This window comes from Nanorana parkeri, unplaced genomic scaffold (genome assembly GCF_000935625.1).
Source record: "Nanorana parkeri isolate BGI_ZX_2015 unplaced genomic scaffold, ASM93562v1 scaffold539, whole genome shotgun sequence".
NCBI lineage: Eukaryota > Metazoa > Chordata > Amphibia > Anura > Dicroglossidae > Nanorana > Nanorana parkeri.
Window position 1 is genome coordinate 32,686 of NW_017306807.1, and position 24,908 is coordinate 57,593.

General features: G+C 37.7%; 1 protein-coding gene across 1 annotated transcript in view; it reads left to right on the plus strand.

Annotated features, from left to right (window-relative positions):
• Positions 1–24,908, plus strand: part of PPM1E (protein phosphatase, Mg2+/Mn2+ dependent 1E) — a 51,469-nt gene that overhangs the window by 14,494 nt on the left and 12,067 nt on the right. Inside the window, exons 4-5 of the mRNA XM_018561704.1 lie at positions 10,078–10,266; positions 22,372–22,515. Of these exons, the coding sequence (XP_018417206.1) occupies positions 10,078–10,266; positions 22,372–22,515 (333 nt within the window). The remainder of the gene's footprint in view (positions 1–10,077; positions 10,267–22,371; positions 22,516–24,908) is intronic.

The window sequence follows — 24,908 nt, forward strand, 5'->3', positions numbered from 1 at the left end:
ATCTCACCAGGGCTGCATGTGGGTGCCGGGCTCTCTGGACAGTGTGGGTGGGTACCGTGCTGCACAGGCTGTCCTTTGCTGTGCCTATCTCTTTGGGCACTGGAAATGAGGAGGAGGAGATGTGGGGCCGGACAGGCACTGTCAAAAACAGCTGCCTGGGGTCCCCAGCAGGCTGACTGAGGTCACCAGCAAGCGCAGGAACTCAGGCAGCCGAACTTCTTTAAAAATTTAAAGGGCCGGTATTGGCCTTAAGTATCGGGGCATTTTCACGAGTACTAGTACTCGTGAAAATGCCCTGTATCTACCCCGATACCAATATTAGTATTAGTATCGGGACATCCCTAGTATACAGGTGCGAGAACTGAAGTGGTTGAGCTGCAAGTAAGTGACTTTGCCTATTCTGAGAGGTAGAGTCTGGGAACATGATGCCGTCTGCCTGCTGCAGGCAAGAACAGGCTTCAAGCGGGAGCTTAGCTGTGTGAGATAAAATGAGTACTCAAACACTACCCTGATACCAAGGGTTACATTGTGACATCTAGTTCAGGAAGTAGATGTTGACCCTAAATCACATCGGAACAAGGGTAGTGCCCTTTTTCTGAAAAGAAGAGGAAATGAGGGCATTGTCGGGGAATGCTGTGATGTGTGAGGGAGGTAATAAATTCCAGTATGCGTGCACATCAGTTAGCACACTTTTATTAGCAAGCATGCTCTTAACAAGGCAAAATATATCTGATGCTAGATCTGCTTAAAAGGAAACCTGTACAAAGAGAAATAGAGGTGGCCATTGCTAACATCTCCCTTTGAAAATGCTAGTTGATTCAATGACGGATATATTTTAAGTTGGTGACCTAAACTAAAGGGCAGATCAGGAGTGCAGATTTCACTCTTCACTCTTGTCTTCACTTTGCAAACTTGTAAATGAATAACTCCAGGCAGCTAGAATTTTCATGCAGAGCTCAGTAATAGCAGTTTATATATATTTTTTTTCAGTTTTCTTGTAAGGAAGAACTCTGATCTGAATGACAGTCTATACAGGTGAAACTCGAATAATTAGAATATCGTGCAAAAGTAATTGCAGTAAGTGCTGCAAAAGGGGCCCAAACCAAGTACTGAGTACATATGCATGCTTGTACTTTTCAGAAGTCCGATATTGTTCTATGAACAATCCTTGTTTTATTGATTGCATGTAATAATCTACTTTTTTGAGGTTGTGGATTTGGGGTTCTTGGGGTTTTCATGAGCTGTAAGCCATAATCATCACAATTATGACAAATCACGGCTTGAATTATCTTGCTTTGCATGTAATGAGTCTATCTCATATATTAGTTTCACCTTTTAAGTTGCATTAGTGAAATAAATGAACTTTGCACGATATTCTAATTATTCAAGTTTCACCTGTATATGTATATCTGCAATGAACAAGCTCTTAAAATTCTAACTGTATTATTATCAGTTATGTTTGGAGTTCTGGTTTTGAAGCAAACTGACAACATGCAAATTAACTGGCCTCTACGTATTTGTGTCATGGTTTGCATGTGTTATAAAGACTGACAGAATTAACACACTCCTCCTTCACAAGAATCAACATTAGCAATAGCTTCAGCCACTTTTATCTCTGGATTAGCTGATCACTTTGACATGCGGTTTGAGCCTCTCCTCATACATTTTTAACAATGTGTTCAGTTTGAATTGCCCAGGTTTACTTGTAACCTGTTGTTTTGCTACAATGTATATCATTCGTTTTAGGATTAATGAGGCCTCAATACACCTTCACTGCATGCTTCTTATTTTGAACATATTTTTGTAATTTGAATCTAAATATAATATTTCTTTATGATAATTTCTCAACATCTTTTAGAGACTAATGTCCACAATGAATGGTAATTCTGTAAATACATCATGTCAAAGACATCTGTACAATAACTCTTTAGAAAGTGTCAGACAATATACAGACTGAACAGACTACACTATTTTACATATGTTTGAGAATGTATGCTTTATAGTAACATAACATAGATGCCCCAGTTCTATTTAAAAATTACCAAATATGCAAAGAAAATAAATAGATTTGCACACGGAAGAGAAAATAAACACATTAATGTGAAACAAAAGCCAAAAAACGCCTACATTTCTTACACATGAAATAGACAAACAGGAAAAGAGGCAAATGTACAGCTTTCAAAGAACATGGAGTTTTAAGGAGCGTGGATGTGAGATAACTGTGATCATGTGCATTTTACCTTTCCCATGATCCAGAAATCTTTGGGTCTAAAGCTGGGAGCTCACGTGCTTCTGATCTCAGTATACTACTCTACACAGAGCCAGTCATTAGTTTAGGCCAGGGGATAGAAGCAAACTGTACTCATTAAACTGGACCTAAGGTAGCTCATTCACTATTAAAGCAATGTATGTAATATCTATGCTAAATTAGGTTTCTACTGTTCTAACATGACTAATAACTTTGCCACTGCAGTTTAAAAGTAATCCACCATGACTTCCTGTTCTGTTCAAGATCTGCTGGCACCATACTGAAGTATGTCTCATTGTTAGCCAACTGCTCTTTTCTGCAGATGCCAGCACACCAGTTGTGTTATGTGAAGTTAGCCATTCCTCCGCATGTGCAGTTTTCCACTTTCTGCTCCAGTACATTGTATTCAAAATGCTGCAGAAGGTAGTTATTTTCCAGCTTCATAATTCATAAGGTGCTTTCTTAACCCCTTTGAGTTGTGTGCAGGGGTCTTATGTGACTGGCTTCTAATTGTACCACCACAATACAGTTTTTTTTCTTATTGTACATTGGAAACCCAGTCTATTATGAATCTCTTATATGTACCATACTGAAAACTCAAAAGTGTTTTAATATGGAAATGGGAAGAGACCAACAGAGGTGACTATATGTGGATGCACCATCATAACAGTGCTTGAGAAAATGTATAACTGAACTTTTTACAAATGCAATAGCTACAGAGGAGCGCATGTTCTATTTTTGTAATTCCCACTGTTAAGGATCACAAAACAGGCCCAAATATTATTTTACAAACACGTAGATGATTGCAAAGCACATTATTCAACTCTGTAGTACCCAGGACTGAGATTTAAAAAAAATTCTACGCATAGAATGTCTTTTGCATCACCACAGCCTTTGGCACTTCTAAAATGTTACTGATGCCATTGCAGTATTTTCAGAACAGCCTCCTAACACCTCCTGATTCTTACCTGGCCGATCTCTGCCATCCCCATGAGGATGGCAGAGATCTTTTCAAATGTTTAGGCCATGCACACCCATCCCCCTGCCAGGTAACAATCAGGAGATGTTAGACGCTTCTCCAAATACTGCGATGGCATTAGTAACATTTTACAAATACAATACAAAATAATGTATATAACACATGCTCTGTGACACCCTCAAATCTAGGTTTCTGCTGTTTCATCTCTATTCCAACATTGGGAATCTGGTATGCGCAGTTTTATTAAAGTACAAAGCTGTAATATGAAGACTTACCAAGGAAGTTTCTCTGACAATTTCTTCTCATTGTTGCCCATGAAGAAATTCTGTAAATGTTATTTATGTTTGGATTACCTCCCAAATTTAGATTTGCATATTCAATTCCCAGTTGGATTCTCAGTGCACATTTTTAAATCTGTCAAACGTGTTGGGTAAAGTGTGTGTATAGATATATATATATCTATCTATGTGTGTGTGTATATTATGCATGTATGTTCTGCAGTTATACTTGCTTACAGAGCCGTCGTTTGGAGATTTGCTACATCTACCTCATTCACATAATTGGGTTATCTACAGGCAAACTGACAGGTATAGGCAGCAGCATTAGTCAAGGAAAGAGATAGATGGTGGAACATCGTGCTTTTACATTTTCAATCTAACATCCAAGTCTAAGTGCCCACACTGTTCCCTGATCACATTCTACCCAACACAAAAGTATCATCATTTACTGTAGTTAGGCTATAACAAGCTTTGAAAAGCTATCAATTTTACTCCAGTAAGCAGATGTTTTCAGTAGCTAGGGATGATTAGGCAAACATCTTTAAATTGATATTAGTGACGTGAAAGTTTGCATACAATCTATGGAATGTTTTAACTAGAAATTTTTCTTTTTACATTTATATTCCTCAAGACTAAAACTTGTTTCAAAGCACCTGCTCTGTTTATACACCCAAATTCTAAATCTATTTATGGGAAATAGGATGTCTGCTGTTTTATTTTTAGATTTTATTTGGTTTAAATATTCCAGATTTTGTATTAAATCACATTCTGTATAGATTTCAACCCTGACAGTACACGATATTAGACATGCATGTTTCAAAAGAGATATAATCAACGTATTAATCTCAGACCGTTAAGGGGAGGAGATGTGACAAGTGATAGGCTCAGGAAGTAATAATTCAGTTCATTTTAGTTTCAAAATAGACTGTTACAGCCTAAATTAACATGAGGATGAAAAGTTATCACTTCAATCATAAAGCATATACAGATAGATTATTTTTACATGTAAAGGGTATGAAGGGTCATGTATACTTACACAAGCCTTGTGATAGAGCTCTAGATGTGGGTGAGGTAGGTGTAATCATGTGCATTAAACCTACCTCCATGCCCACAATATATAGATCTTTTAGGTGTAATGTTCAGAAGTTGACATACTGCTTTTCCCAGTGTGAAGATTTGTTAGGAGCCAGAATTAGTTGGCAGTCTCAGAAGTCTAGGGGGGTGTCTCCAAGAAATAGCTGGTGGCACGTCTGGGTGTAAAGAAGGAGAGATGATGTGTGCTGGCTCCTAAATTTTACAATTGAAGATGTGTGGATTGGGGCAAGAGAGGTAAGTATTATAGACCGTAATATTAAACTTGCCTTAGCTCCACAATCTCTAAAAGTTGGAGTTCTTCTTTTTTGTTGTTGTAAATAATTCATTTGTCTTATTCTTTTTTTTATTCATTTTATGTGCTGGAAATGTAGGTGTTTTTTGTTTTTGCTGACATTACAAAGAGTTGGAACATGTTTGTTGGAAAAGAGAATAAAGGTGTATGCTATGAAATGTTTCACGGTTTAGAGCTAGTGGGCTAACTCCCTTTTTCATCTGTCTCTCCAACATAGCATACTCTCTCAGCTGTGTTCGAGACCTTGTTACTGTACAAGATATGCCTAGCTAACTAGACATGCTGCCTATGATTCATAAATAGTAAGCAGATCATTTTGCCTGAAGTGGGGATTTGCTGCAGGTCCCTTACCCTCTCACTTACCTGCTGCAAAGTGCATAGGAAGATGATGCCCCATATTCTGACCTCTGCAAGTACAGTGTTGTATGGTGGCCATGAGTAGAGAAGAGAAGGGGATAACCGCAACAGGTGAATCTGATGGTATGACGTCTGTGTTATGGTGTTATGGCATATAGAGGTAAGTAGGAGTAGTGGGAGGGGTGTCCAATGACACTGACAAATAAAGATGTGTTTATTACTTTTCAGTGGCACTTTAGATTAATATGGTGAATTGTGAAACTGTAGCCAGAAATTTAGTAGATAACCTAACGTAAGTGTAAAGCATTTCATTTTAGCATAAATGTTGTAGTGAATTCAATGAACTTTAACAAACTGTTAGTATAGTTGTAGTTATTCGATCGGCAGTGTGTTTTTTAGGCTTTCTCTAAAATCCCCTCACTATCTTCCCCTTTAGTTACATTACTGGATTTCATGATGATACTGGTGTTACAGGTTCTGAAATTTGTCACAGAAGGATAGCCCACCCGCGGCGATTTGCTAACCGGAGCGGGGTCCTTGTTTGGCAGAGGAGGGCCTTACTTTGGGTTGATGAAACACTTCTGTGAAAACCACTGCCTGCCACTGGAGGGCGACAACTCCCCCAAAGTTAGCTTACTGAACACACACAGATACAAATCTTACAAGCAATCTGGTGCACACTAAGGTATGTGCAGCAGCCAAGTGATTTAAGTTATTAACGCACACTTCTGCGATTTCTCAAGCTATCCTACAAGGTGGACTCCTTGTGCTACCACTTTCACACACGACTCACAGTAGTCTGCCACCAACTTCAGTTTGTCAGTTGACTGGTCTGCTAGGAAACAATACACGCATAGATCTCTGTCTGGCAGATCTGCTAATTTATACATGTTGACCCTAATCTGCAGGCAATCTACAATTACATGATGCAATTTCATGCAGATTAACAGTGTGCTTACAACCGAGCGTACAGACACTAGTAACAATAACCAATCTCTCTCAGAGTATTAATTCGTAGTTTAGTACACAGAAGACCACTTATTCATTTTATACTTTATTATCCTTATGTGGGCAGTGCATAGGAAATATTTACAAAATTACAAAGAAAGAAAATTACATACAAAGATTGTAGGCTAATGACCAAAAATAAAATGGTAAATGCCTTTTCCTTAAATACACTCTCCCAGACAAATACCAAGTTCTTAATTACAGCTCCCTAATTTATTGGGATACGGATGTAAGAGGAGCTCTAGTCATTTGGCCAATCACCTCATGAGGTGTCACCCTACCTGCCTAGAGATATCTTGTCTCCTGCTGTGGTTTGTAGTCGGAGGGTCCACAGATGTCCAGTATTATCTGACCGAAAGCCTGGCAATAGCCATTTAGTGGCTGGGTGCGAAATAAATGGGATATACATAGAATAGGTTAGAATTTCATATTAATTAAATATGGGTCAATTAGTATAATAAAATCTTCTAACTGAGTGTGGTTTTTATTCAGAATCTCCATTCATTCCCAAAGAATTGTTAAATAAAAGTGAAAATTAAACAAAATTTCTAACAGTTTCTGATGCCAGTAACGAACCTGCCGACTGTATTTTTCGTATGAATGTTCGTGCAAAAAACTACCCCTGTATACCCTACTTTAGGCCCGAGCTGCCTATTCAAATTACAATGGTGACATCTGCTCCTCTGTGCACATCTGATTTATGAATTATAAAATATCGGGTGATATTGATTCCTCTCTAAAATCCCAAAATAATTTTGTGATATCAATTTATAAAGTATTACGTTAAATAGCCAAACAATGTTGTCTAGGAAGATGCTTTTCTCTTACCTACTTTGCTGTAACTTCCATCAATTAGCTAACTAAACTTTCTTTAGTACAACAAGTATTATTAGAGCTTAAAAGCTTGCCTTCTTAAAGAATCCATATCCCCAAATGTGAAGAGTTGAATACTGATTTCTAGCATCTAATGTGGATTTGTTCACATATTGCTAGATTCTGGAAAGTGACCTAAAATGTGGTTAGTAATAATGGAAAAAAGAAAATGAGAAGCTCGCCTGTATTTATTACATGTCTTTTGGTTGAACCTAATCTGAGCATTTCTTGATATGCCTCAATATAAACATCACTCTATTTGATACCATTTGTGAGATCGCTTTTTGTTGTTAAATGTATTGCTTTTACAATGGATGTCCACATTTTCCCCAACTATTAATAGATTTTATTTACACTATAATTCCATAATAAAAATGTATAACCACATAAAAACTACCCAAACATTTGGACACATTTGAAATGTGTTACCAGGATCCCATATGCCTATATATAATCACACAAATGATAAAGTAACACACATGCGCACAATATGGAGCAAGTATTCCTCTTGCCGGTGAAGGTTCTCATTTATCCAGGTTATAGTATAACTACTGTAGTAGTAGTTGGTCACATTCAAACGGACTTGTTCTGTATTGTTTAAGACGTTTCGTAGCTTATTCAAACTACCTCTCCAGTTCTAATGAGTGCCAGGAACATTTGTATCAGGATCCCCAGCATTTATATCCACACCAGTAGGTCAGTAACCTTAATCCAGTTATCATGAAATGTGTCAAGGCAGATGATGTTTGTCCACGAACAGGATGGGAGGTATGAAAGTTGTGGAACCACCCGGTTTTAGTTGCAATACATAAAACCTTTGGTGTCAGAAAATCTGCATAGGTGTTGATTCTTCAATTTACATGGCTGAAGGTTTGAATTTTCAAGTTGTCTGGGTAGAGATGCTAAGATGGCATTATATGTGGAAGACAGAGGATGTCGAGGGGCCCCCACCCAAGTTTAGGGATAGTTGTTTCAGTTTGAGGTAGATTATCTCTTTCTACCTAATTTGAACCAATTGTCCTCTCTGTCCAAAATGTGTAACTCACTGTCCTTGAAAGAATGTCCCCTTTTCTTAAGGAATGGAAGGATTGGTGAGCCTTGACCTATATAATTTGTCTTCCTGTGGTATGCCATTTGTTTGCTGAGAGGCTGTTTTGTCTCCCCCAATGTACAGGTCTTCACATTTTTCACAACACATTTACTTCATATACCAAGTTACTTCTCTTGTGTCTGGGTGTTTTTTTGTTTGTTTTTTGTGTGTACAAGCTTCTGTCTCCTGTACAGTGTATTCCAGGGCTTGGAAGACACATGGATGCAATGATTGGTAAAGATCCTTCTGAGTTATTCTGTCACTCCAGCTACATACAGGATGATTGTGTTCTCTTTCTCCCTCCTGTTTGATGGCCCTGTGTTTTTGCTTGGCCTTGTGGATATTTTAAAGAAAAGCCAGCCTGGGTAGTCACAAACTTTCAAAGCACTCCTAAAATGTCTGTGTTTTTTGTCTTTTGACACTATTTCTTGTAACCATCTCAGCCCAGTGTTCAAGTTGTAATGGTACCCAGTTTTTTTTTTTTGAAGTGTGTGATGGGAGTGAAAAAAGCAGACACTGGTTGGTGTGGGCAGGTTTCCTGTAGACCTTAATGTCCAAGTCATAGCATGTAACACATAGTCCAAAAAGGGTAATTTTGTTATTCTGTGCCTCTTCCCATGTAAACTTGATGTTTTTTTCCACTGAGTTTATGTTCACTAAAAGCTTGTATTTCTGAAGTTCTAATCTTTAAACCATGTGTGCAACATTACAACATAAGACCAGTTGAATGCGACTAACTACTACTAGCTAGAAGTGTTCATACTGTTATTTTATATGCTGGTGTCTCTTATTACTGTTCTAGACTAGGAATAAATAATGGTATATGAATTTATGTGGTCTTCAAGCCACAATGAGAATGCGTGGACAGACATATAAGGACTTATCCAATCATGTAAAATGCAAATGCACTTTGAATACTTTGCAGGTGCTTTTCACATGATTGGATAATTAAAGTGAATATTCACACAATTTTTTGAGGGAAGATTCTCCGCTTCTTTTGTAAGTCAGCTCAACAGCATCTATTTTTTTACTTCTCTTTATTCACAGGAGTTTAGGATAGATTTTAGTGTTAGTAATTACTTTGTAAATAGTTATTACTATTGGTCTTGGTGTGACCAACATATTTGTTTCATATGTCATATGTACACTAAAATCTAACACTAGCACTCAGTGGGTTCTTGGGAAGATCTCATGTCTCGGCCTCAAGACTCCAAGTAATTTAAATATCACATTTGAGTGGATGGATCCTTTGAAGAAATTATATTTTTCCTTCTGTATGTAATGGAAATGAACAATGCTGATGAATAGATGTATACCAACCTTGCATAATCTATAAAACAATGGTTAGTTGACCTTAAACTGATATTTTAGTCATAGTTGCGTTTTGGCAAGTAGTCACTGACTACATATTTTTTTTTTGTATCTCTTGAAGGTATAATTTCCCCACCAAAGTACCTGGATCTATTTCTGCCCATCTTGGAGTCTCACTTCTTGTTAAAAAAAATAAAATAAATAAGTTTTGGCTCCTTTTTAGAGCATCATTTAATATTATAAAATCTAAAAATCTAGAGTGGTACCTTTCCCAATTGTCATGATAAGTAAGCAGAATTCAAAACGTGGAGCAAAGTTCTGTCTTTTGTCCCTAATAATAATAATAATACGCTGGCATTTAGAAAACACTGAAATGTTCGTTTTGAACAGATTGGCCCTCTTATAGCATTTACTAGTATAAACAGAACACACTAAATGCATGTAATCTCTGATAAAGTTAAAAATGTTGGACACCCAATACAGGAGCAAAGCCATACAGAAACTTTGGATGTTCTACTTACATAATGTCCTTCTCTTAATTTCCAGGACCAAGAGGAGCAAGCTTACTTTGCTGTGTTTGATGGACATGGAGGAGTAGACGCTGCCATCTACGCCTCTCTCCACCTACATGTAAATTTAGTACGTCAAGAGGTATTCCCTCAGGACCCAGCAGAAGCCTTGTGTCAAGCATTCCGCATCACAGATGAAAGCTTTGTAAAAAAAGCAGCCCGTGAGGTCAGTTTTTTAAATTATTGAATATTACAAAACTGTTCTGTTACAAAAGATAACTATATCAATAGTATATCCCTTATATGTTATTTCTGTAATTATCATAACTTGGCAATAATTTGTTATATAATCATGGCTCTCAGTAAAGCTTCATGAGCTACAATAGACTGGCATATATGTTGTAGCAAGACTTAGTAAATCCTGTTTGTTCAGGACCCATTCAAATTTCACAGATGTAAAAAAAAATTGGTTGATTAAGCCTTAAAGCGTGTTATATGTAAAAACTTTACACAAATAGAACATAGGACATATAAAATGAATTTACTCTTTTTTACTTACATTTTTTAATTTTTGTTTTAGTTTTGGATAGAGTAAAGGAGGGTTATAACCCCTGTCCGCTTTTTTTGCTGTGTCCCACAGTGGAGATTTATCTTCACTTCCTGTCTGTTGGCAGAAAGTCAGAGGAAATACCTCCAAAGAGAGGGAAATCAATGATGGTCATCATGGTCACCAAAACTAGTGTCCCCTTTGGAAGATCTCCCATCTATTACTGTTCTGGTGACAACCCAAAGTTTTGGATTTTCTTTTACTTTAGCTTTCAGTGATAACAGTAACCAGGACACATAGAGAGGGTGAATCTTCCTAACTGGGACAGAAAAACCTGACAAGTGTTCTAATCCCTCCTCTCTCTATCCAAAACAAAAAAAAGTTTTGGCCTCAGTTGAACTGTATTGCTACCTTTGTGTATTATTGCTTATTAGGCAACCTCCATGTATTTTGATGTGCTTCATGGTTTTATATTCATTGCTCTGCTTTTTAACCACTTCAGTACCTGCATGTTACACCCTCTTCATTACCAGGCCATTTAAAATTTTTCATCACTGTACAAGTTTAGCTGAGAATTTCTCCATCACGCAACATTGTCACAAAATTAATTTTATATAATTTTGTGGGGACAAATAGAGCTATCTTTTAGTGATATTTAATAACCATTATTATTTTAAAAAATGTTACTATATAAAGTAAAAGACCAAAACATTTTACTAAAAAGCCTGTTTTCTCTTACTTTTGTTTATAAATCATAGATAATAAAAAATTCAGGACAGTCTGAAAATCCCTAAAATTACCCCTTTTTGGAAAGTAGACACTCCAAGGTGATCTGATTTTTTGCTGTCATTTTTGGACATTAAGAGGCATGCCGGTATTGAGGGGGATAAAACATGGAACTTGGTAATAGTGCACTAGATATAATAAATGTATAGGTCATACACAGAGTGAGGTGAAGGGGTTAATTTACAGGCCAATTACATTTGGAGGATTTAGATGAAGGGGTTAATGTATAGATGTGCAGGATAGGGAGATGAAGGGGTAATCCACACACACCAGAGCAGAGATTGAATGGAACTAACACATATAGGAGAGGAGGTGGGGGTGAAAGGGTTTAAAAAAAAATATTTTTTTTGCTGATGCAGCTTGTTTTTAATTTAGTAAATAATGAATGGATGACTCATCCATTTATTACTCGCATTACTCTCCTCTGCCCCTGATGTAAGGGGAGGGCTTGGCAATGTAAACATTGGGCACAGTGCTGGTGTCCAATTGTCACAGGACACAGACCCAGTCCGATTGGCTCTATGTCTAGAGCCACTGTTCTCCGCTGTCTAATGACAGGTACGTCTTGCCGGAACAATGTGCCAGTGGACCAGCTGTTTTAATACAGTGGACAGTCTGCAATCGGTTAAAACTGATTAGTTGCCATGGACAACTGCTCCAGATTCTGTCTGCTCCTGTTTTTTATGAATTTCACCCAATATATTGAAAGCTCTGAGTCTGATTCTGATAAACTGTCTGCAAAGCAGGAATCCATATTTGTTTTGTTCATAGTTTGCCTTTTCATCTGCAAGGAAACTGTACATTTTATAATAACACAGCAACTGACTGAATAAAATATATTACATTTGGTGTAAAGATTTAAATGCATCCAGCCAAATCAAATAACTAATTTTATTATTCATAGCCTCAAGTCCTACATCAAACAGTAAACAATTCAAGGCCTTCTCAGGAAGAGTAATGTGTGTGTATATTTATAAAACAACTCTCTTTACTCACTGAACTGATATTTACCTTCCAAAGCCAGCCAGTGGGCCAGAACCAGTGTTTATTGAAGCTGGTCACTGTTGGTAGAGAACCTTTAAAGTGACCAGAGTAAAAAAATACACTATGCTCTCACTGATGCTTATTTACAGTAATATTCTAAATTCGGAACACGTTTACTCACAGCCAACCACTGTGTTGATATGTTGTCCATAGGTCAGTGGCACGTCTGCTTAGTTTTCCTCTTCATTATAATAGGGCCCCAAATCTTAGGTCACGCTATAAAGTTTATGCAAAATATCAACCCAGATCCCTGGGTTGGAAGCCTGTTGCTACTCATTTCTACCTTGTAAGCCTTATTATTGGCCCACCATTATAATGGATGGCCCTATTGGACAGAGGGGCTTAAGAAGTGGAAGGGGTAGGGTCAGGTCTTTCCTGGGTTGACATTTACATTCCTGAGCACACTTTGATTCAGAAGTCCTAGGTTACTGAATCTGAAAATTAGATTGATGTGCAGGTACCCAGAGTGTCTGCTATGTGGTACAAGTGGAAGTTCAGGCAAGTATTTTCAGTTTAAGCCCAGCAAACAAATGTAGAAGTTGAACAATACTACCATCAAGCTATAATATATGAAAACTACCTCCTGAGATCTTTTATTGTAAGGTCATGAACCTGGGAGAATGCTTTTCATGTTGATATATTGCAGAGCGTATCATAACAAAATTTGACTTAACTGATTGTAAGTTACCAGAATTTCAATAGTCACTTTATAGTTCTAATAAAATTAATAAAATGCTGAATTATCCAATAAAGTGTCGCAATGCCCTAATCATGATAAAAGCTATCTATTAATGCTTCAAATCCACCAATCTTTCTTTTTGCCCTAATTATTTAATTAGCTGCCATCCCTGTATTTAAATAGGTCAATACCAGAGTTACATATCAGTACTTAATGACGCACTTAATTAGATGTGGCAATACCCCCAATTAGTTACATGAACCATTGCTCCCAATTAAATGGGTCAATGTACCCAGTGACTTATATCTATGTCCCTTACTGCAAGCATTAACATTCCTATTCAGTATTCAAATGCCTATATTCATGAAATGTGCCAATGCCTAGGACTTATACATTAATTGTGTCAGTGATCCCAACTGTGATCCTAATCCCATCAAATAGGACACATTTCCTACCTTCCTCACCCAGATCTCACCTTGAATGAGGACATTTTTCTCTTCTGTAGTGGTCTGGTAGCAAAAAAACTGAGCTTTTGCCCAGTGCCATCAATTAGATTTTCTGCTTTGCATTATATATACACTGTGGGCTAAATTTTGGCTTTGGAAAATTGGGTTCATTACTGGGATCACCTCTGTTTCCATTTTCACTTAACAATAGTAAGTCACAACAAACCCACTATTTCAGCCTGGGCTTCTAGGTTCCTGTGGTTTCTTGGTACTGTTGGAAGTATAATACATAAACAAAATCCTTATTTATGTGACTGCAACAGACCTCTAAGAATATTAATATGTAAAAATGTGTTTAATCATATAGCCATAAGTGGAAAACCTGCATTCTTTCTGGTATTTTATTTGCTCCTAGGAGCTCATAAAAAGCCTTAAAAACAATGAACATAAAGAGAAACATTGGGGTTGATTTACTAACCTTATAAACACGCCACGAACATGTATACACCTCTGTAGTGTGTTCCCTCCCAGCATGATCTATGGGTGGAATCTAAACACCTTTGTAGTGTGTACACACCCAGCAGGTGTGTTGTGCAAAGCCAAGCATGAATTTGCAAGGTGATGTTGTGTAAATTAGCTCTATGTTGTGTTGCTTGCGTTGATGAATGCAGGAATGTAAATGCATGAGCTAACCATTTTTGTCTAAACTGTGAAGCAGCATTATATATGCATCATGTGCATGATTTTTCCATATATGGCATTAGTGGAAATATGCTTTGAGAGACTTTTTGGTTAATAAATACGCTTTGCTGTGTAAAAATCACACGCACCTGGTGCGTGCGTGTGTTTAGGTTAGTAAATCACCTCCATTGAATCACCTCGGAAATGAGAGCCAATTCTCAATTTTTTAGTAGCCCACTGAATATACTTATTATAACACATAAAAATTGTATCAAGGTAAAATATAACACTTATACAAAGCTGGTCCCTGGGTGACAACTCTGCAGTTTGCAGATAGAATCAGTCTCTTGAAATCAGAAGGACTCATTTATAGGAGCCATTGCTGTCATCTAGTTTGCAAATAGTGAACTAAATGTATATCACGGACGAGCCACAAAAATGAACAACTTGTAAACAATGCCCAACATGAAAGTAAAGGTTGTCCATTCATAACAAAGCAGCTTTGGATAGATTTGTAATAAGCAGTCTATAAATAAAAACATTGTGTGAAGAGAGATATGTGAGCCATTGGATGCCCATCTTTAATAGCATGATGGCGGACAATATGTAGTCCATCTTACGTACATTTTTATAATTCTCAATACCTTGCAACAATTTGTATTTTGTTATTGTATTTGCAATTTATATTCAGTGAGCCCTTAAGAAATGGAGAATTAGAGGGTGCTGCTCTGATTGTCTGTATGATTTATCTGTTTTAAAACTTTATATGAGGCCCTAAGGCAAATAAAGTAACTTTTTACTGTAAAAAAATGCAGTTTACCATTTATAATTGTATGATTACATGCGGTTTTATGTAGACTAAATCTGTTGTAGCAGTATACAGCAAATTAGGGTTTGTTTTCACTTTTCTTAATTAATTTTATATTTTACCAAAAAACTGGGTAATAATAAATGTTTCCTAACATAATGTAAAAAAATACTTTTTTTTTTTTTCAAAATTTTCTTTAATTTTTCCTAATCAGTCAAAGAACTGCAGCGCTGAATACTGAAAAATGGCCTGGCCAGGAAGGGGGTCTAAACACCTGGTCTTGATGTGGTTAAACTAGGTCCAAGAGTTGTGACATAAGGGAGCTTTTAAGTAGTTTGTCCATGCAGAAAGTTTAGAACTATATAGTTATGAATTTTGTACAAAAGAAAATGTGCTTTCCATGGTACTTACAGTTAAACCCCAGGCAGATATTAATATCGAAGAATGAATTATCTATTCATTAAAAAAAAAAAAATTGTTCCAACCACTGTGAACAACTGAATTTGACGTGCTTATCAGTCTCTTGAAATCCCTTTTACAGCAACACTTAAGGTGCCCATACACTGCTCGATTCTCGTACGAGAATCGGGCGAAATCCCGCGATCGTACGAGAATCGAGCAGTGTGAACGAAGACGTGCGACCGTTTCTACTGTACGGTCGCACGTCTTTTGTCGAACCAACATGCTCGAAAACCCGCCGAGAATCGTACGATTGTCGGCGGGGTTCTAGCCTGCTCGTCCGATAGCTGCGGAACGGGCCGGTGTGCGCACGCGCACACTGCCCGTTCTGCATTGCCGTTGCCGTCATCGTCATCCCCTCAGCGGGGCGGGCTTCCGATGATCGCAAGTACGATCTGCCCGTCCAAGGTGGGCAGATCGTACGGGCTTTTAATGAGCATACAACCATCGCAAGACAAAAGTCTTGCGATGGTCGTAAGGTGTATGGGCACCTTTAGACTGGGAAAAGTAGGTGTAGAAAGATGACCATCAGTCATTTGCTGCTGCTTCACTGCCCAGTCACAGGGCTAGGGGAAGGGAGGTGACCTGGCTGTGTTTCTTGACTGCGACAGAGTCGCATATGGTCATGCAACTGTCCGTGGTCCTTCCCCTTCTCCTCCAGCATCAGCAGTGGAATGGTGCTGTAGAGAACATCACTTACATTCTCTTGTAAACCCAGACAGGTGTGATACCCAAGGAGCTGTGTCCATGATGCCTTGGACTTACAGGAAGTGAATTTAGTGAAAATTACCATCATTTAACCTGGAAGAGAACTAAGAGAAATAATGTAAGATGCATAAGGAAGCACTAAAGAGTGGTGAAGGCAGTGTGAAAAATGCATTTTTATAATAACAAAAGACTCTGTTGTCTGCAAGACAAATTTCTGTACAATTCTTTTTTTGCTCTGGGTTAAGAGCACCATATATCTATTCTGTTATCTCTGTAAATGTGGCTTCTGTTCTCATACACCCATAGCATTTAATAGGGTAGAAGTGGCCCTTTGTTGCCTAATTCTCCCTTTTGTCAAAAGAAGCCAACAGTGACCACTACAGTTTACTAGAAAAGTAGCGGTTAGAAATATGTTTGTCATGGTTCCAGCCTGATCCAGAACCACCCCTCTTAGACCGTTGTGCCCTGAACCGGTGTCCCTATTAAAATATTTTCCCTCACCTTGTACTAGGGACATTTCTCCTCACTTTCTTTCTCGGTAACAGTGGTCACTAGTACAAATAGAGGGGTCAATCTCCACATTGGGGACCCAGACTGCAGTACATCTTAACATAAGATCTAACTGTATTCAGTTCTGAAAAAATGGTTTTGCCTAGAGATGCACTTTAATGATGTTATTAACATTTAGCTTCTCTATAATGATAATACAGACAGTTTTCTTTTGACTTCATTGACTTAGTTCTACACTATGCTATGAAGGTCTAAGAAAACTTATAAGAGTGTGGATATTAATAGTGTGCCTCCGTTTTGAGAGTCCACAAATGATTATAGGAGGAAAATAAATTCAGACGGGTCCTAATTCTTTCATTTATCATTTTCTTTAAAGAGCTCTTGGTTGCTCTTTCTATCCTCCGCCTAGCAGTTAATTATATCTCAGATGTCAAGAGTGATTAATACGGTGCAGAATTCAATTCTCAGAGAATATTATAAAACAGTCCTGCTCGTTCGTAGGCTGCAGATTCCAGGATCTTATATGAAATGCAGCTATTGCAGCTTGTGTTGACTACATTTTGAATAGGAAAGCTCTACCTAACTTGTGGGCATATATAAAATACTGTAGTATGGTTATGTATTTATGAAACAAAACATGTTTCAGGTGATATTTATGATATTATTATACACAATACGCATTTGCTGCAGGGGAATCGATCATTGTAATTTAACCCTGTCACTGCCACTGACATAAGAACTACATCCGTGGCAACATGGAGCTGCATTCACACTTCTGGATGTGTTTACACTCCCTCAGACAACAGTTGGCTGTTATGTAGAAGTGATTTGGGCAGCTTTATAGATCACATCTACACTCCCCACACTTGTGCTATCTACCCCCATCCAATGTATAGTTTGGAGGGCTTTAATCAATTTTCAGGCCTAAAATATAATTTTAACGTGTATAAAACAAAATAGCTTTTTTTTTTAAAACAGCTCTAGCAGCATAAGGGTTAAAACACTTGCACCAAGAAGATTTCCCTGCAGTAAGGTCCCATTTACGCTATTGCGTTGGGATAAGGCATGTTATATGTGTTGGTGGATTAATTCTGAATGGCACCTCAGTGCACCTTATTGATGGACATGTTACATCACACCAAATGTGCATTGCCAGAGATGTTACCTTCGCCTTTTTTGGTGTGTTTTGAAATACCGTTCAAATGAATGGGCTGCCTTGGCACAATGCATGTTAATGGCATAAGCTTTATGGAAAAAATTCATTTTTAAAGTTCATAGAAATTTAAATCTTAGCTTTTACTATGAGAACAGACATCGCCTTTTAGAAATCGACTAAAACATGATTTTGTTGTAGTCTTTTGAGGATAATTAAGAATCAATTACTACACATTAAAGCTAGAGAGGTCAATGGTGGCTTGTTTTAAAGCTCTTTTACTGCTTGTTAAGAATATGTAAATAGTATATTGTCCATACTTTGGTCACAGGTGGGCTTTTAGTAGGTACCAGAGGATAAAGTCATCATTGTCTTTTGTGGCTGTATTTTGTGTCCGTGTCCCTTTCCACAAGGGACAACACAGGTACCATTGGCAAGTGGACTACCAAAGTATTTGGTCCTTATTTATGATCCAGCAAGGGGGTGCAGCACCAACACTTAGATTTCCAATGGCTGTAGCTACTGGGCAATGGTTATACATTTGATGGCAATATATGGCTACTCAAGTTCCCAAAGGTTATAGTCTTGTTATTAAATGACAAAAACCGTGCAAAAGCAAACTTTTATGATTACAGCTATCCATGCAGCTGGGACATATATATAGGTCATTCATTTTATGTAAGGGGAGCAAAATGAGTGGCTACAGGAATCATTACACAGAAAAATGAGTAAACATTTCGAAATGTATGAAATAAATTGTCAAATTTAGCTGCTAAGCAAGTATTTGGTTCATAAATTTGGTTGGGCCAAACAAATGCACATCTTAATTCTGCATCATCGACCATCATGCCAACAATTTTAGTAACATAGTTTTGGTTAAAGTGGAATGGGAATCTGGTTTAGACAGGGTATCTATTATTATTATTATACAGGATTTATATAGCGCCAACAGTTTGCGCAGCACTTTACAATATAAGGAAGACATTACAATCACAATACAATACAATTCAAGACAAGATTGTAAGACGGGCCTACAATCTATTGCTTTCCTAACCTAGAGAACTAAGATTGGATCTCCATCACTGAAGTTGACACCTAAGCACCACCACATTACTAGCCCACTTCTTGGTGTACAAAATAAGTAACTGCACCTTTGGTGGTGAACTTTAAATGTACATCTTTGGAAGAAATTCTATACAGTGCTGCCATAAAAAGCAGCTACAAGTTTATTTGCACGCTCTGAATCTTCCGGTTAGAACCATTTGAAATGCCCTTCTTCTAAAAATCATCCCAATATCTTCCGTCCACAATCCTTGGAGAAAGTTGAAGAAACATGGTTTACAGACTTAGCGCTGATAAACTTAACATTCATGGTCATTGTCATACTTCAGACTGTTGTGCCCTAGCTGAGCTCTAATTCTCTAGGTGTTGTTTTAAATCTTGCTTGAGAACACTGTAATGAGCGGTAACATAAAGGTTTTATTATAGCCGTCTGTCTATTAGATGCATTCTGAGTAATTGCTATTGGTTACTGACCTTTGCACCTATTACTAAATACCTTAAAACATAAGTGTGGAGCTAATCTCCAGACAGATGTAAAAGACACATTTTAATACAGCTCTATGTTTGTTTATTAATACAACCTTAAAAATGAAAGAATAGAGCAAGTAACCAACTTCCAATACCTAAAGAATTAAAGAAAACCTAAAAAACAATATTGCTAAGGTAAAGGAAAATTCCCTTGCAAAGTGAACAGCCTATTTGCCTTTCGCAAATCAAACACATTGTCTAACACTATGTCTAGAATGTCTCTAAAAAAAGAAAATAAAAGAGAACATTTGAACTGTGGTGGTACCAGCGGATATTGAAAATCAACTAAACGAACATGAGAATAAAGTCAGTGAAGCAAAACTACATCTGTTGAAAGGAATATTTAAGAGAAAATGGCCAGTGTTTTGCAATATCACAAGAAACGTGGCTGGAGAGGAGCTATGTAAGATTGTGAGAGACAGTGACATAAATAAAATAAAATATAAATAAAAGAAGAGCATGCTGGATAGATGACATCCAGGGAATGAAAGGCAGCCATGACATAAAGCAAAATATTACCTTGACAAAAGCCTAGGCCAAATAGAAAGCAAAGGAGGAAGCAAGGTTCCAAGTTTGAAGTTTGCCAAAGACTGCAAGCAGTTCTGGTAATTTTAATGGTTATGGTAATATATTTTTAAATGCAAAAAGTTTAAATACCTGAATTTGACTTGGTATCAGCCTTTTGAAGTCCTGGTACTGCAGGGCTCAGGCTGGAGGAGGGAGAAGCACAAGGAGCCAAACAGCTGTGCTGCAGTACAGAAAGTGTGCTGATAAGAGAAAAGCACAAAAACCAGAACAATGAGCTAATTGGTCTGCTGCTTCTCATAAAAGTGTCCGGTCATAAGCTTGGGGCATGGGGAAGACCCGTAAGTGTTACTCGAGCGCAGCAGAGAAAAATCAGGTCTCCATCAGCAGTCAGGGAAACCTGGGATAGCAATGCAAACCTCAGAACTGGATGGACAAAATGCAAATCTGTTGGCAGGTAAGACAGATCCCTTAATTGTATTTAATCTGTGTATTTTACTGTAGATGTCCAGTTTTGCCTGGAGTTCAGCTGTAATATAGATCAATCTGCATAACCTTCTGCAGAACAGAAATATCAGAGTGGATCCACAAGTCCTCGTACTAGCCTGTCTTTAAATGAACGTTTTCGAATTCATAAGTGCAACTTGGGGCAGTAAATGGTATTCGCATCTTCTATGCACATCATGAACTTTTCCTTATGAAACCATCCAAACAGTTTATTTTATCACTGTAAAACATAACAGTAGCTTAGTGCAGAGCATATCTATTATTGCCATAATGGGCACTTTTCAGCATTCCGCAATCTGCTTTATTCTTTCCCAGCTGACCCATATTTCATGGCTAAGTGGGGGAAATTGATTTAGAAAAGGTACTCCTGGTAAATGCCAGCTCATTTTTCATCTAGGCACAGGTATACAATATGTGGGTTTAGAAGAAATGCATACACTTGACTAGAACTAAATGGTTTTATGATTTCTTTCTCTCAAGCACTGTGCATGAAGCAATAGAACTGGCAGGGGAGAGAATGAAGCAGAATGAGGCGGGGAATGGATGGTAAATTATTCCATGCACGAGCAATATTCCCTCAGATTGGAGCAGATGTGCGCGTGACACAACGATATCTATCATGCTGACAGAAAGCTCAAGGTGACATTGAGCAGAAACAAAACAGCATCAAGCTGTCACTACACTCAAAGATGATAAGCCTTGTACTACACCAACTGTGTCCAAAGGAGTTGGTCCAGGGAGAAAGGTGTCCAGTTTTAATATCTGACAACTGTATGTATTTACTGTATGAGAAAAATCAGTAATTAAGTTTCCTTCCTCATCCAAAGTTGAGATGATTTGACTATGATGACGAATGTTTGTAAACACGGCAACCGATTCCACCAATGTCCTTTTAAATGGATAACTTGTACTTGGTATTTCAGAATAAGTGCAGCCTGAATCAACACGAACAGACCTGTTTTCATTCTCATGTTTAAGAAATGTACAGTCTAATCTTTACTTATATAGCATTGAATAGAGTGGGGAAGGGTTCAACCCCTGACACTTTATAATCTGCTGTCTATATGCCTTTGGGGAGAGTTCCTATCACTTTCTATCCTAAAGACTCAACAGGAAGTGAGAAATCTCCACAAGGCAAGGGAATTTACCTCTTAGACTATTGTCATCTGGAGGCAGCAGGATTCCCCCATTAGCAGATGTTCCATCAATTTTGATTTCCCATCACCTTTTGTCCTTGTGACAATGGTCAACAGGACAAACTGAGAGGGCAAATCTTCCCACCGGGGACACAGAAAACAATGAAAACTTGACAGAGGTTCTATTCCTTCATTGCTCTATCCAGAATTATGCATAATTCAGGCTGTACATACACTTTAATGGTCATTGACAATGTGGGCAGCTGTATAGCATGACATTTATTCTGTCCTATGCATCTGAAAGTCATTAAACTGTCTAGGCTTGGTTCTGACTAGGAAGTACCGGATATTTAGTTTTTACATTTTAAAAGAGATTTCTAATCAATATGTTACACTTTAGCTGTTGTTAAAATGTTGTTGGACTGTTTGGAGGTTGCAGAGCCACCCATGGGACTGTGCTTGTTTAGACTTTAGAACCTCTTTAAGAAGCATCCTACATTGCATTTTCAGCTACTAAAAAGCAAAAAAAAACTACATTTTTTAATATATTTTTTTTGCTTTAACAGAAATTGACATTTTCATATTTAACTTTATTTGTTCTTTCCTTTCATTTTTTTCCTTTCATTTAGTGCACTTACGTTCCAGAACTGACTCAGATATGAAAGTGATTACTCATGTCCTATTCTCCTTGTTAGAGGATTATAATGTAACTGCCTAATAATTGCCACTTATATATATTTTTTCTTATCTAGAATCTCCGTTGTGGTACAACTGGTGTGGTGACCTTTATTCGTGGCAACATGTTGCACGTGGCTTGGCTGGGAGACTCCCAAGTAATGTTGGTACGGAGGGGACAAGCAGTGGAGCTTATGAAGCCGCATAAACCAGACAGAGAGGTAATGTCCTCTGAGTTTTGTTTCTATATGAACATATCACATGTGTCCTATATAATGCCTTTCCTCACTAGGTTCAGAGGCCTCTGCATGCTCGTCCTTTGCTTGGGGAAGAATCTGATAAACCCCTGATTTGCCAAGAAAGCATTAACCAACAAACAACATGACACTTCTGCCCTCTATCTTTATCCATCATAGCTTATCACACATTTAGGAAACCAGTCAGTAGTCTAAAACTTTTTGTAAATTGTAACAATGGCACATTTATATGCGCCAGCAAAAGCTACCTTTAACAGCAAAAGATCTGGGTTTATCTGAGATGCTGACAAGTTATTTCTTCAACTTCAAAAGAATAGTAGAGGAGTTGCCCACTGAAGGAGATGGCTTGCCTAAAGCGTTCCTAAACCCAAGAATAATAATCTATTGCAGCTTAGTAGTCCTTAGATGTGGTGGCTGTATCAGTTTCCTTTTTTTTTTAGACTTTTGTTTTTCCCTTTATTTTCACTTGACAGTAACATACTAATCACTTCCTGTACTGTACTTGCTGTACTGTATTCTGGAAGAACAGCATTGTCGCCCCCTCTCCATAACATAGGGTGAGGTGTACTGTAGTTTACAACTGGAAGAACTAATAACATTGTTTGAGATAGCAGAGTACACAGCACAGCACTGAACTTCTGGTGGGATCAAAAGTTATTTTTGCACTGATCTGACAGATATATCAACACTTTCAATTATATTTTAACAGACCACAAGGGAGCAAATAAGAGGAGTTTGTTGTAAGGGTGAACATACACTTCAAAGAAATCTAGTTGGTATAAAGGGGAAATGCAGGAATTTGTTTCGTTATTTATCTGTTGTACACTATCAATTACAACATTTCTTCCATGTTGCCTTGCTAATATTGGTGGAAGGGTTATCCGTCCTAATTTTAACAGTTTAGGCTTGCTTATGAAAGATTTCTATTCCTGCTTATGTAGTTGTATTATTAACATCAGCTCAGCTTGACAATTTAGCTCAAGTTTCCGTGGTTAGATATCACCTGAATTTTATAGTTGCTAATCTTTCATTTGCATGGATTCACACACTGGGGGTGATTTACTAACCTAAACACACACACGCACGCACTAGGTGCGTGTGATTTTTACACAGCAAAATGTATTTATCAACCAAAAAGTCTCTAAAAGCATATTTCCACTAATGCCATATATGGAAAAATCATGCAGATGATGCATATATAATGCTGCTTCACAGTTTAGACAAAAATGGTTAGCTCATGCATTTACATTCCTGCATTCATCAACGCAAGCAACACAACATAGAGCTAATTTACACAACATCACCTTGCAATTCATGCAGGGCTTTGCACAACATACCTGCTGGGTGTGTACACACTACAAAGGTGTCTAGATTCCACCAATAGATCATGCTGGGAGGGAACACACTAGAGAGGTGTATACTTGTTCGTGGCATGTTTATAAGGTTAGTAAATCAACCCCACTGTCTCCCAGCAGGTCAAATAACAGAAATTTTCAGTTAAAAGAAATATAAACAATTATATTCAACCCTGTTGTGCATACCCGGAAATAATATTTGCCTCAAGACTCAGTTTTCAAATTGTGGTATAATTCCGCCATAACTGGTTATCATTCAAATGTATGCAAACCCTAACAATTAACTTATCTTGCTCCATTTTGGGCTTTTAAGTATACATTTTAAAGTGTTTTGTTATATTTGTTTGATACGTGCAAAAAATACCACTTGGTCTTTCTAGACTTGTGTGAGCTCCTAAATTTCCGTGCTCTCTGCAGTGTTATCAGCCCTGCCCAGTTCACCTCTGTAAACTATACAACAGCTGCCCCCTTAGGACAGGGAGTGTGTTAATGCTCCTCCATAGATATAGTACAGCAAGTGTTGTCAACCCACGACCAGGATTGTGTTACTGCCACAAACAGGTGAAAAGGGAAATGATTTTGCAGAAAAAAATAATGTAGCCACCACATCCAAGTACTGGTAAGCTGCAACAAATACATTTGTTCTTGGGTTAAGATGTACTTTAAAGACTTGTAATTTCCATAAGATTAACCCCTTCATGACTGAGGCCCTTTTTTCAATTTTTGCACCCATGTTATATTCCACATTTTAGGCCTGAAAATGACGTAAAACCCCCCAACATTATATATTTTTCTGAATGCCAAGACCCATAGAATAAAATGGTGGTAGTTGAAAATTTTTATGTTGCACAATATTAGCGCAACTCCTTATTAAACCCCAAAATTTAGTGACAAATTTAATTAAATGCCCCAAAACACAACAAATTACCCATTTTTTAAATGAAATATAAAAGATGAGGTTACAACGAGTAAAACGATACCCAACATGCCCAGTTTACAGAT